At 44.8% G+C, this 12862-nt stretch overlaps 1 protein-coding gene across 1 annotated transcript in view; it reads right to left on the bottom strand.

Annotated features, from left to right (window-relative positions):
• MAML1 (mastermind like transcriptional coactivator 1) overlaps window positions 1-12862 on the bottom strand; it is a 244824-nt gene that overhangs the window by 67476 nt on the left and 164486 nt on the right. The window contains 1 exon segment of the mRNA XM_030213414.1: window positions 12589-12709. Within this exon segment, the coding sequence (XP_030069274.1) occupies window positions 12589-12709 (121 nt within the window).

Raw genomic sequence — 12862 nt, 5'->3', positions numbered from 1 at the left:
AGTCTTGGAACTTGCCAGTATACTTTTTACAAAGCAGAATTGAGTGACAACCATCTTAACATCCAGACAACCAAACCTAAACATACCTCCTTTAAGGGGTGAGTACTTATAACCAAATTTCCATGTTATCCCCTCCACTTTTTCCTCACCTTAGTAAAACCAGAGACACACTCCCATTACTGACTGTTAGGTTATGAGGGACATATCACAAGTGCCTGGGGCAGGACCAAAACTGGTTTAGGAGGACTCAAGAAAATTAACAAGCGAGATCAAATTTCACCTTCCTCATCATCCTGCTAGACTAGTGCAGACAAGCAGGATGTGCCGAAGCCTGACTGACCCTGGTGGGAAAACAATTTGGCTCCATCCAGCACTGCCATGCCAATGATGCAGTCTTTCCGAGTACGGATATTCAACCTGTAATGCTAAATGAATAAATGCAGCAAAAACCAACAACCAAGTCATCATCCTGCGATCTCCATCACAACTGCTCCAGCTCCTGCCAATGATGCTGCTTGCATTCTGGTATATTAAGCTTTTAGAGCTAATGAAACCTCTCTGCAACTCAAGCAGATTCTATAGCCACCTTAATCCAGCACAACACAGACGAACTGGTCACTGCAAAATAAACTGACTTATGAACAAGGTTCATCACCTTCAAGTGATGGATCAGCACTTCATGAGCATCCAAGGAACGGAGGAATGTTCAATCAACCTCGCCCTTCCTAGAGAAAGCAAACCGCCTGATTGAGATGAAACTCCAGTTTCAGCAAAAAAAGAACTTGAAGGGTGACCCAGTGGCGTACCAAGGGGGGGGGGGGGGGGTGGGGGGGGGGGGGGCGGTGGGGGCGGTCCGCCCCAGGTGCCAGTGGGTGGGGGGTGCTCCGCTCCCGCCGCCTCCCGTGGCCATTCCCGCAGCGTCGCAGGCAGCGCCTCGTGCCCTGCTTGAAAAAAAAAATCAAATCTCCTTCCTCCTTCTCCTTGACGTCAACTCGGGCCTTCCAATCAATTTGATTGGAAGGCCCGAGTCGACGTCAAGACGAGGAGAAGGAAGGAGATTTGATTTTTTTTTTCAAGCAGGGCACGAGGCGTTGCCTGCGACGCTGCTTTGCCGGTTTTAACGGGACTGAGGTGGGGAAGGAGAGGGGCGAAAGGGACTCGGGTGGGGGTGTTCAGAGGGGAGAAGGGGACTGGGGTGGGGGTCTCAGACAGGGGAGGGGAGAAGGGGACTGGGGTGGGGGTGTTCAGAGGGGAGATGGGGACTGGGGTGGGGATCTCAGACAGGGGAGGGGAGAAGGGGACTGTGGTGGGGGTCTCAGACAGGGGAGGGGAGAAGGGGACTGGGGTGGGGATCTCAGAGGGGAGAAGGGGAGGGGAGAAGGGGACTGGGGTGGGGGTGTTCAGAGGGGAGAAGGGGCTGGAACTGGGGGCTGAAAAAAGGGGCAGAGAGAGAGGGGACAGATCCTAGATGGAAGGGGGAGCGAGAGGGAGGGCAAACCCTGGATGGATGGGAGAGGGAGGGCAAATGGTGGATTGAAGGGGCAGAGAGAAAGGGCAGGCAGTGGATGGAAGGGACGGCAGAGAGTGCAGACACTGGATGGCAGAGAGAGAGAGAGAGAGTGAAGACAGATGCTGGATGGAAGGAAGACGGTGAAAAGATGAGGAAAGCAGAAACCAGAGACAACAAACTGTAAATAAAATATATTTTTTTTATTTTTTTTGCTTTAGGATAAAGTATTGTAGATGTGTTAAATGTTTATAATAGAACATGTAAATAAGGTAATCTTTTTATTGGACTGTTAATATAGTTTTGGGAGGTATCTCACCATTCACTTCTATGGAGAAGATAGAGTATAAAAGAGGAGAGATTTTGGCTTAGTTTGAGAGTCTTCTCCGAAGCTTCTGTCAGACGGCGAAGCCCTGTGCGGCTGAAACCAGAATCTGATGTCTGTATTTGTATCAACTTGAAGACCTGTGTTTGGGTAAGAAATAAAATGTATCTATCTATCTAAACCTATCTCTGTCTTTATTTTTATTGATTCTATCTTCTCTTTACCTTACATTTAGCCTACCAGGTAGATCATATACAAGTGACACTCAGTCTTTGCAGAAACTTAGACAGATGTTTAATAAGATTTATGTGGGAACATAAATGGCCCAGAGTATATCTAGATCCAGAAAACAAACAGAAAGCAGTAATTATGGGAATTAGTTTTCAATTACGGCTCCTAATGCCACCCCAGAATAGACCTTGTGATTGGGTGACAATGGAGGTCAAAGAAACTATACAGAATCTGTTATATGAAATAAGTAAAGACTTGAGACTTTGAGAGCGCTCTTGACAGCATTTAGAATTGAAATAGGAGGAAGGAAAATTCCTTCTTAGGAACTAGGTTCTTGTGATAAAGATTTGAGACATTGAGAGTGCGGATGACGGCAGTGAGATTCCAAATAGGAGGAAGGGAGATCCATTCTTAGGAACTAGAAATTAAAATTGCATTCGGAAGAATCAAGAGAGAAAATGGTCTAAGATCCAAGAGTCTATGTAGGGAACCCCTACTTCACATGCCTTGCCGTGAGAGCGATAGAGAAAGGAGGCGAAATGAAAAGCATAACCATCTAAAAATAAAACCGCAAGAACTCCTGGACAGAGGAAATAAGAAAATGACTGTCATGTAAGAGTAGCCTGCAATTATGATTTCATGACCCAAAGTTAAACAGGTGAGAGTGGCATGTACCTATGATAACATCCTTACTGCCCCCATGCCTGTGGAAGAACAAACGTACAGCTAACATATAGGAAATATCCTGGTATGGAAAGCAACCTAAGTGCAAAGGCATAAAGTATAAAGTACTACATGCATCAACCTTCTCCTACAAGAGCACGCAACTCTGGAACGCACTGCCACGCGGCAGTGGGATACAAATGCAAATAAATAAATAAATAAATAAACCTTTTCGAAAAATGCTATAACAAAAAAAACACAACTGTGAACTACCTTCCCACAGTCACATTGGAGCCGACTCTGTGGGTGCTGTGGGTGCTTGAGCACCCCCGATATTGAGAAAAACTCATGTATATGTCCAGGGAGGGGTCATTTTCATTGGACTTAGCACCCCCAATAATTTTGAAAAGTTGGCTCCTAGCCCACAGACAAACGCCACCCGAGATTATAAAGAAACAAACATCAAACAGGCTGGCCAAGTAATGTATATATAGTGGGACACAGACATACAGGAGTCCCAGAAAGAGAAATAAATTACTAAAACTGGGACCTGCACCCAGTTCTGTAGCCCACCTTTTGATGCTGCTTTTAACTCCTAACCCTTATTCACTCTGTTCAGGACCCTTATTTTAAACCTGCTCACTTTAAAATCTCCTTATCTCTTGTTTGTTCTGTCTGTCCTAATGAGATTGTAAGATCTGAGGAGCAGGGACTGTCTCTTCATATTCAAGTGTACAGCGCTGCGTTTTTCTAGTAGCGCTTTAGAAATGATAAACAGTAGTAGTAGCAGCTTCAGAGACTGTAGTGCTGACTATTAGGCTACAGCAACCAGCTACTCAACATTAAAAACATAAAAAGCAAAGAAATGACCCCCCTAAAGAACATAGGCGACTCCTGAGAAAGATCAGCCCCAAACGGCCCGAAGACGGCGAAAAAGAAAGTCCCGACGCACCCCCCAGCGGCGCACAATATTTACAGGAGCCGGAAGAGGAGATCCCCGACGCTGGCATACAGCGCGTCTCAGCTTCTCGGACATGACGGTAACGCGCGTGCGCGTGCACGCGCGTACCCGATTCGCGCCAAAATCTCTTTTTTTTTTTTTTTTTTTTTTAAGCCCTGCTCCGCCGAACAAACCGCTAAGGGAAGAACACAAACGGCAGTGCTAAATAAAATACAGCTCAACTCAGAGGGCTGAAAACAAAATGCTGCCGCTTACTCTTTTTTTTTTTTTTTTTTTTACACAGCTGACTCACAGCATTCCCATGCAAACAGAGCTGTCTGCTCATTCAGTCAGTGGGGACAAGTTGTCTTTCATTTTTTTTTACACCTAAACTCCTCCAAATTACTGCTGCCTCTTTTTTTTTTTTTTTTTTTTAACCAGCTAGATAATATAGACACCTAAAACAGCCACCAGAGCTGCCTGCTCGTTAAAGTAATGGGGAAAACTCAGCTGAAGAGTAATAGAACAACACATAGCTGTCTGCTCGTTAGAAGCCGGGGGATGTAGCTTATCAGATTTAATTTTCTATAGTGGCTGCCTCTCCCAAAGACATACACCTTTCTAAACAAAGGGTAGTCCTTCCCAGCTATGTATGGGAGATGGGGAGGAAGGGGGGAGGGACCCGGAGACATCCGAGTTTGACACCCCCAGAGGCTGTAAAAGAAAGGAAAAGAAGTCCCTACCTGACCAGCGTCTAACAGAGAATTCCTAGGCACAGAAGAAGAGGTAGCAATGCTGTTCTTATTGTAAACCTCTAAAAGAGAAAGAGAGAGACTAATGGGCTCGCTTCCTACCTGCTGGGAGACTGAGAAAATACTGAGGCTAAGGTCACATGGCCAGGGCTCCTATTGGCTCTCTAGAGTCAGAGTTTTTCTCAGTCTCCACCTGCTGGTAGGCGAGCACAACCCATCAGTCCAATCCTGGTCCGGTCCGGAGGGACGCTAAGGAAGTACCTTTAGTCCCCCGTATGACAGAGTCAGAAAGAGGTCTATAAGAAGAGGTAATTAAAAACAGGACTAATTTTAATACATTTTGACTAACTTTCGGAGAACAAAACCCCCTTCCTCAGGTCAGCACTATATTGTAACAGCACTATACTGTACTGACCCGAGGACGGAGGTTTTGGCCTCTGAAAGCTAAATGTATTAGTCCAATAAAATGGTATTATTTTACTTTCTATATTTGTTTTATTTCTATTTGTTAATTTGTAAAGTGGTGATTGGTACTTGTTAGTTTTTTTTCAAATTTACATCTGCGGTCTTTATATTTTGCACAGTACTAGGGGGCAGTTTCTGTTTCTGGGGTGTTGCATTGTATGCAGAGTTTGGCATTGGGGGTTCAGTTTAATTTTTGTCTAAATAGAAAGTTTATGATTACTTATTCTATAGTGGATTAGGGTGTATCTGTGTTTGTGAAAAAGACATGGCTTTCAGTTGGCATTGACTGTGCAGGATCTACGATCTGTACTATTCTGTCTGGTTTCGTTTTACAATAGGTGAATTGATGTTCTAGTGCTCACTGTAGTGTTTAAGATGCTTTCCTTTTCCTTGTGTGACTCGTAGAAATGACTGCTTATGGTATGGTAGAATTGCTCTATAGGTCCTGAGTGTTTTGTATTCTCGGCATGCCTAGTACTGGATTTGGGGGGGGGGGGGGGGGGGTGTTAAAAAATGACCGGCCCCGGGTGTCAACTACCCTAGGTACGCCACTGGGGTGACCACATCCTTAGAAAAAGTCAGATAAAATTCCTTGCAGGATAGAACTCTGTGTGCAGGAGTAGACTTACACTGAGTTGACAAACAGGAAAGCCATATTCAATTCATGTTACTGCTGCTCCTTGTAATCTCGGGCAAGTCACTTAATCCTCTATTGCCTCAAGAACAGATTGTAAACCATCCAGGGACAGGGAAATATACTTATAGTAACACAGTAGATGATGGCAGATAAAGACCTGAAGAGTCCATCCAATCTTAGCAAATCACTTCTTACCAACACAGCAGGAAGTGGGACTAAACAAGAAACTAAACAGAAGATAAAAATTCCACTGAAATGTAGATGGAAAGCGATGACCACAAATGCTCGCAGTCTAAGTAATAAAGTTCATGACCTTCAAGCCCTGATGTTGGAGGCAGACTTAGATGTTGTTGCAACCATGGAGACCTGGCTCAATGGTTCCCATGAATGGGATGCAAACATACCAGGCTATAATCTATTTAGGAAGGATAGAGATAGTCGTAAAGGTGGAGGAATAGCTCTGTATGTGAGAAATGATATCGCAGCGAATGACACGACAGGGACCTGGGGAAAGGAAGAAGTAATATGGATCACCTTAAAAAGAGATGATAGAACCTCTGTCCATGTGGGTGTTGTCTACAGACCTCCGACACAATTGGAGGAACTAGATAAAGATCTGATCGCAGATATTCAAAAGTTGGGAAAAAAAGAGAGAGGTGCTGTTGCTGGGAGATTTCAATCTGCCAGATGTAGATTGGAAGGTTCCATCTGCGGAATCGGAAAGTAGAGAGATCGTGGATGCTTTTCAAAGTGCTCTGCTCAGACAAATGGTCACGGAACCCATGAGGGAAGGAGCGACGCTGGATCTGGTGCTCACAAATGGGGATAGTGTGTCAAATGTCCGAGTAGGTGCCCACCTGGGCAGCAGTGACCACCAAACAGTTTGGTTTGATATGACAGCTGAAGTGGAGGGTGGCCACTCAAAACTCAAAGTCCTGGATTTCAAGCATGCTGACTTTAGTAAAATGGGGGAATACCTGCGGAAGGAGCTGATGGGATGGGAGGATGAACGAGAAGTGGAAGGACAGTGGTCCAGGCTGAAAGAAGCTATAAATAGGGCCACAAACCTTTATGTAAGGAGAGTAAATAAAAGCAAAAGAAAAAGGAACCATATCGGTTTCTCCATGCAAGTGGCTGAGAAAATAAAGGCTAAAGAGTTGGCGTTCCAGAAATACAGAAAAATTCAAGAAGAGGAACACAAAGAAGAATACTGGATGAAACTGAAAGAAGTCAAGAGAGAGATACGTCTGGAGAAAGTGCAAGAAGAAATGGCTAGAAAGGTAAGGAGGGGTGACAAAAATTTCTTCACGTATATTAGTGAAAGGAGGAAAACTAAAAATGGAATTGTGAGACTGAAATATGCTGTGAACCGCTATGTAGATAATGATGAAGAAAAAGCAAATTTGCTAAACAGATACTTTTGTTCTGTTTTCATAGATGAAAATCCTGGAGAAGGACCACGATTAACTGGCAAAAGTACTAATGAGAATGGAGTGGATAGAGCAATGTTCACAGAAGAGAGTGTGTATGAACAACTTCAAAATCTAAAAGGTGGACAAAGCTGTGGGACTGGACGGGATCCACCCCAGGATATTGAGGGAGCTCAGAGAGGTTCTGGCGGGTCCTCTTAAAGGTTTGTTTAATAAATCCTTGGAGACGGGAGAGGTTCTGTGGGAGTGGGAACAGTGGATGTGGTCCCTCTCCACAAAAGTGGTGATAGGGAAGAAGCTGGAAACTACAGGCTGGTAAGCCTCACTTCGGTTATTGGAAAAGTAATGGAAGCGATGCTGAAGGAAAGGATAGTGAATTTCCCGGAAGCCAATAAGTTGCAAGATCCAAGACAACATGGTTTTACCAAGGGTAAATCGTGCCAAACGAATCTCATTGAATTCTTTGACTAGGTGACCGGAGAATTGAATCATGGACGTGCTATAGACGTAATCTACTTAGATTTCAGCAAAGCCTTTGACACGGTTCCCCACAGGAGGCTCTTGAATAAACTGGACAGGCTGAAGATAGGACCTGACGTGGTGAACTAGATTATGAACTGGTTGGCGGACAGACGCCAGAGGCTGGTGGTAAATGGAATTCGACCGGATGAGGGAAAGGTGAGTAGTGGAGTGCCTCAGGGATCGGTGCTGGGGCAGATTCTGTTCAATATATTTGTGAGTGACATTGCTGAAGGGATAGAAGGTAGTTTGCCTTTTTGCAACAGAGTGGACACCCAGGAGGGAGTGGAAAACATGAAAAAGGATCTGCAGAAGCTAGAAGAATGGTCTAAGGTTTGGAAATTAAAATTCAATGCGAAGAAATGCAAAGTGATGCACTTAGGGAATAGAAATCCACAGGAGACATATGTGTTAGGCGGTGAGAGTCTGATATGTACAGACGGGGAGAGAGATCTTGGGGTGATAGTATCTGAGGATATGAAGGCGATGAAACAGTGTGACAAGGCAGTGGCCGTAGCTAGAAGGTTGCTAGGATGTATAGAGAGAGGTATGACCAGCAGAAGAAAGGAGGTGTTGATGCCCCTGTACAAGTCGTTGGTGAGGCCCCACCTGGAGTATTGTGTTCAATTTTGGAGGCCGTATCTTGCTAAGGATGTAAAAAAAATTGAAGCGGTGCAAAGAAAAGCTACAAAAATGGTATGGGATTTGCGTTACAAGACGTATGAGGAGAGACTTGCTGACCTGAATATGTATACCCTGGAGGAAAGGAGAAACAGGGGTGATATGATACAGACATTCAAATATTTGAAAGGTATTAATCTGCAAACGAACCTTTTCCGGAGATGGGAAGGCGGTAGAACTAGAGGATATGAAATGAGATTGAAGGGGGGCAGACTCAAGAAAAATGCCAGGAAGTATTTTTTCATGGAGAGAGTGGTGGATACTTGGAATGCCCTCCCACGGGAGGTGGTGGAGATGAAAATGGTAACGGAATTCAAAAATGCGTGGGATAAACATAAAGGAATCCTGTGCAGAAGGAATGGTTCCTCAGAAGCTTAGCGGAGATTGGGTGGCAGAGCCGGTGGTGGGAGGCGGGGCTAGTGGGTGGGAGGCGGGGCTAGTGGGTGGGAGGTGGGGCTAGTGCTGGGCAGACTTCTACGGTCTGTGCCCTGAAAATGGCAGATACAAATCAAAGTCAGGTACACACATAAAGTAGCACATACGAGTTTATCTTGTTGGGCAGACTGGATGGACTGTACAGGTCTTTCTCTGCTGTCATCTACTATGTAGCCTAGCATCCTTCTGCCCATGACCACTGCCTTGTCGCATTGTTTTATTACCTTAAGATCCTCAGACACCATCACCCCAAGGTCCCTCTGCTGAGCTTTGCTTCTCTCTCTCCTCCTATCGTACATCTCTTTTGGATTTCTACACTCCAAATGCACCACTCTGCACGTTGCATTAAATTAACTGCCAGACATTTGACCATTCTATTTTTTTTTTTTTAGATCTCTTCTCATGGTTTACACTCCGTCCGGGGTATCCATTCTATTGGCTATCTTCGTGACATCTGCAAAGAGGCAAACTTTTTCTTCTAACCTTTCAGCAATGTCTCACAAATATATTAAACAGAATTGGCCCCAGTACAGATCACCAAGGCATTCCACTACTCACCTTCTTTTCCCCTGAGCAAATTCCATTTACCAACACCCTCTGTCACCTGTCGGTCAAGAAGTTTCCAATCTAGTTCACTACTTTGGGTCCTGTCAGTCCTCTAAGCTTATTCAGGAGTCTTCTGTGAGGAACCATATCAAAGGCTTTGCTGAAATACAAGCAGATACATCTAGCACATGTCCTTTATCCAGTTCTTTGGATAACCAGTCAAAGAAATCAGATTTGGCAGGATTTTCTTTTAGTAAAGCCATGTTGCCTTGGATCCTGCAATCTGTTGGATTCTAGAAGTTAACTCTCTATTCCTTCAGCAGTGGACTCCGTTATTTTTCCCACCATCGATGTGAGGCTTACTAGCCTGTAGTTTCCCACTTTTCCCCTGTCCCTGTGTTTGTGAAGAGGGACCACATTAGCTCTTCTCTAATCCCGATGAAAATGGTATGGGATTTGCTTCACATGATGTATGAGGAGAGACTTGAGGACCTGAACATGTACAACGCCTCTCTGGTACTATGTAAACCACATTGAGCCTACAAAAATAGGTGGGAAAATGTGGGATACAAATGTAATTAATAAATAAATAAATATCCTGGAGGAAAAGGAGAGATGGGGGGGGGGGGGGGGGGGGGGGTGATATGATACAGAAATTCTATTAGGGCACCACCAGGCAAGATGAAGGCCTTAGGTGCTTCATATGCCTCATGCAATGTCCAGATAGGCCACGGCTTCAATCTGTCCAGGGCCACCAACTGTACTTTAATGACTAAGAATCTATGATCGCAGCTCCTCTGCAAAATGGTCAAATCCTCTAAAACCACGGCACCATTGAGCTACTAGTCCTTAAAATTCATACAAGGTTACAAACACTCACCCGACTCACACATATAAATGAATTCTTAGCCAGGTGGCTATCACTGTTGCCAAATAGCTCTTGCTTTATTCTCCATCTTTCAAGGGCCAAGCTATAAGCCAAAAGAGATGCAGATTGCCCTTGAAGACTGGACCTTACTGCAATAGTCTTACCTTACTAAAGTCTCCAATGATCTATTCCTGGCTAAATCCAAAGGGCTCTATTCTATCCTCCTCCTTCTCGATCTCTCTACTGCCTTTGATACTGTTGATCACAGCCTACTACTCCTTGACACGCTGTCCTCACTTGGATTTCGGAATTCTGCTCTCTCCTAGTTCTCTTATCATCTCTCACAGCGTACTTTTAGTGTATATTCTGGTGGTTCCTCCTCTTCCTCTATCCCGCTGTTAGTGGGTGTACCTCAAGGATCTGTTCTAGGACCTCTCCTTTTCTCCATCTATACTTCCTCCCTTGGTGCTTTGATCTCATCACACGGCTTTCAGTATCACCTTTACGCTGATGACTCCCAGATCTACCTCTCCACACCAGTAATCTCGGCAGAAATCCAGTCTAAGGTATCTGCCTGCCTCTCTGACATTGCTACCTGGATGTTTCACCCCCACCTGAAACTCAATATGTCCAAAACTGAACTCCTTATCTTCCCTCCTAAACCAACCTCTTCCCTTCCCCCATTCTCTATTTCTGTAGACAACACGTCCATTCTTCCTGTCTCGTCTGCTCGCAAACTTGGGGTCATCTTCGACTTCTCCCTCTCCTTCTCTGCCCATATTCAACAGATTGCTAAAACCTGTCATTTCTTCCTTTATAACATCGCCAGAATTCACCCTTTCCTTTCTGAACACGCTATCAGAACCCTCATCCAAACTCTCATCACCTCTCGCTTAGACTACTGCAACTTGCTTCTCTGAGGTCTTCCACTCAGCCATCTCTCTCCTCTTCAATCTGTTCAAAACTCTGCCGCACGACTAATATTTCACCAAAGTCGTTATGCCCATATCACCCCTCTCCTGAAATCACTTCACTGGCTCCCTATCCGTTTACGTATACAATTCAAGCTCCTCTTGTTGACCTATAAGTGCATTCACTCTGCAGCCCCTCACTACCTCTCCACCCTCATCTCTCCCTACACTCCTTCCCTAGAACTCCGTTCACTAGGCAAATCTCTCCTAATTGCACCCTTCTCCTCCATCGCTAACTCCAGACTCTGCTCCTTCTATCTCGCCGCCCCTTATGCCTGGAATAGGCTTCCTGAGCCATTACGTCTATCTCCATCCCTGGCTGCCTTCAAATCCGGGCTAAAGGCCTACCTGTTTGATGCTGCTTACAACTCCTGACTTCTAACTTTTATCTTATCCTTATGTGTCCTTCTGTCTGTCCTTCCCTTCTCCTTTTTGGTCCTGTTTGTCCTGATTTAGACTGTAAGCTCTTTTGAGCAGGGACTGTCTTCTTCATGTTCAATTGTAAAGTGGAGGAGTGGCCTAGTGGTTAGGGTGGTGGACTTTGGTCCTGGGGAACTGAGCTCGATTCCCACTTCAGCACAGGCAGCTCCATGTGACTCTGGGCAAGTCACTTAACCCTCCACTGCCCCATGTAAGCCGCATTGAGCCTGCCATGAGTGGGAAAGCGCGGGGTACAAATGTAACAAAAATAAAGCGCTGCGTACGACTGGTAGCGCTATAGAAGTGATTTATAGTAGTAGTAGCAGCAGTAGCAATAGACCTGGGAATTGAGTAAACTATAGTGGCTCCCCAATAGTAACCTTACCAGGTCAGCATACTAAAGTCACCACAGCTAACAGCATACAGAGGACTTTCTTTTACAAGTCAATTTCCCTTCTTTGGCTGGAAAAGCACCCAGCTTTCACATTTGCATGGGACACCATCAAGTCAAATACCAGCAGTTCAAAGTTATCTGAAAAGCCTCAAAGCCTCAGCTCCCACTCCCCAGGATCCAAGACATTCCAGCTGGGAAAAAAAACCCACTTGCACATTCTCAACTCTACAATGTTGGCTGCAGACAGTGGCACTAAGTGGCTCTCCGCTTACCTGTGCAGCAAGGCAATCTCTGATGTCACCTGAATACACTGTTTTCTCCTGCTTTTTGACAGGAGAGAGTCTGTGGACCGAACCCTAGGTGATAAGAAGCATTCTATATCGCAGGTAGCCAAATCAAACAGTGATCCTATTGCATCAATCCAGACCACAACCATCTGCTAGAGGCAGAGAAAACTAGAAAGTTCCAGGACTGCATCAATCCTTATACTGGTGATGCCACTGGAAGTCAGTGGTCTGCCTCCATCTGCTGGCTGGAGAACACAAACCACTTGTCCGGATTGATCTAGCAGAATAAAGGAAATCAACATTTTTATGTGTAGCTAATAAGTGACAGATGAACCATTTTTTTCTTCTTTCCTTTGGATTACCCTTTAGATATAATAGAGATGGTTGCAAAGCAATAGGAAAAGCACTGGCCTTCACAGACATCCAGCCTTCTTTCACGCAACTTAAAACTAACAGTTGATATAAAGAAATCCTGTACAGCAATTCACCAAAATGGGCTTTTTATTTATTTTTTTACCTGGGAACTGGCCAACCTGCTGCTGTTGGTAGGAGTTCTGTGTTTGGTCCTGATACTGAGGGGGAGGTCTGGTGAGGTGGCGCTGAAGTTGCTGTTGCTGTTCCTGTTGGTGACGCTTCTCCTGTAAACAGATGAGAAAAAGCATAAGGATTTATTATAATCTGTAAGCTCTGGTAAAAGGGCAATTGAGAGACAAGTGATACATCAATCAGTGAAATTTTCTGACTCATAGATGTAAAGATACAATGCACAACTGTACAATAGATGACAATTG

This window comes from Microcaecilia unicolor, chromosome 8 (genome assembly GCF_901765095.1).
Source record: "Microcaecilia unicolor chromosome 8, aMicUni1.1, whole genome shotgun sequence".
In the NCBI taxonomy this organism is placed as follows: Eukaryota; Metazoa; Chordata; class Amphibia; order Gymnophiona; family Siphonopidae; genus Microcaecilia; species Microcaecilia unicolor.
The sequence above is the reverse complement of the archived record's forward strand: the minus strand, read 5'-3'. Positions and strand labels throughout refer to the sequence as shown.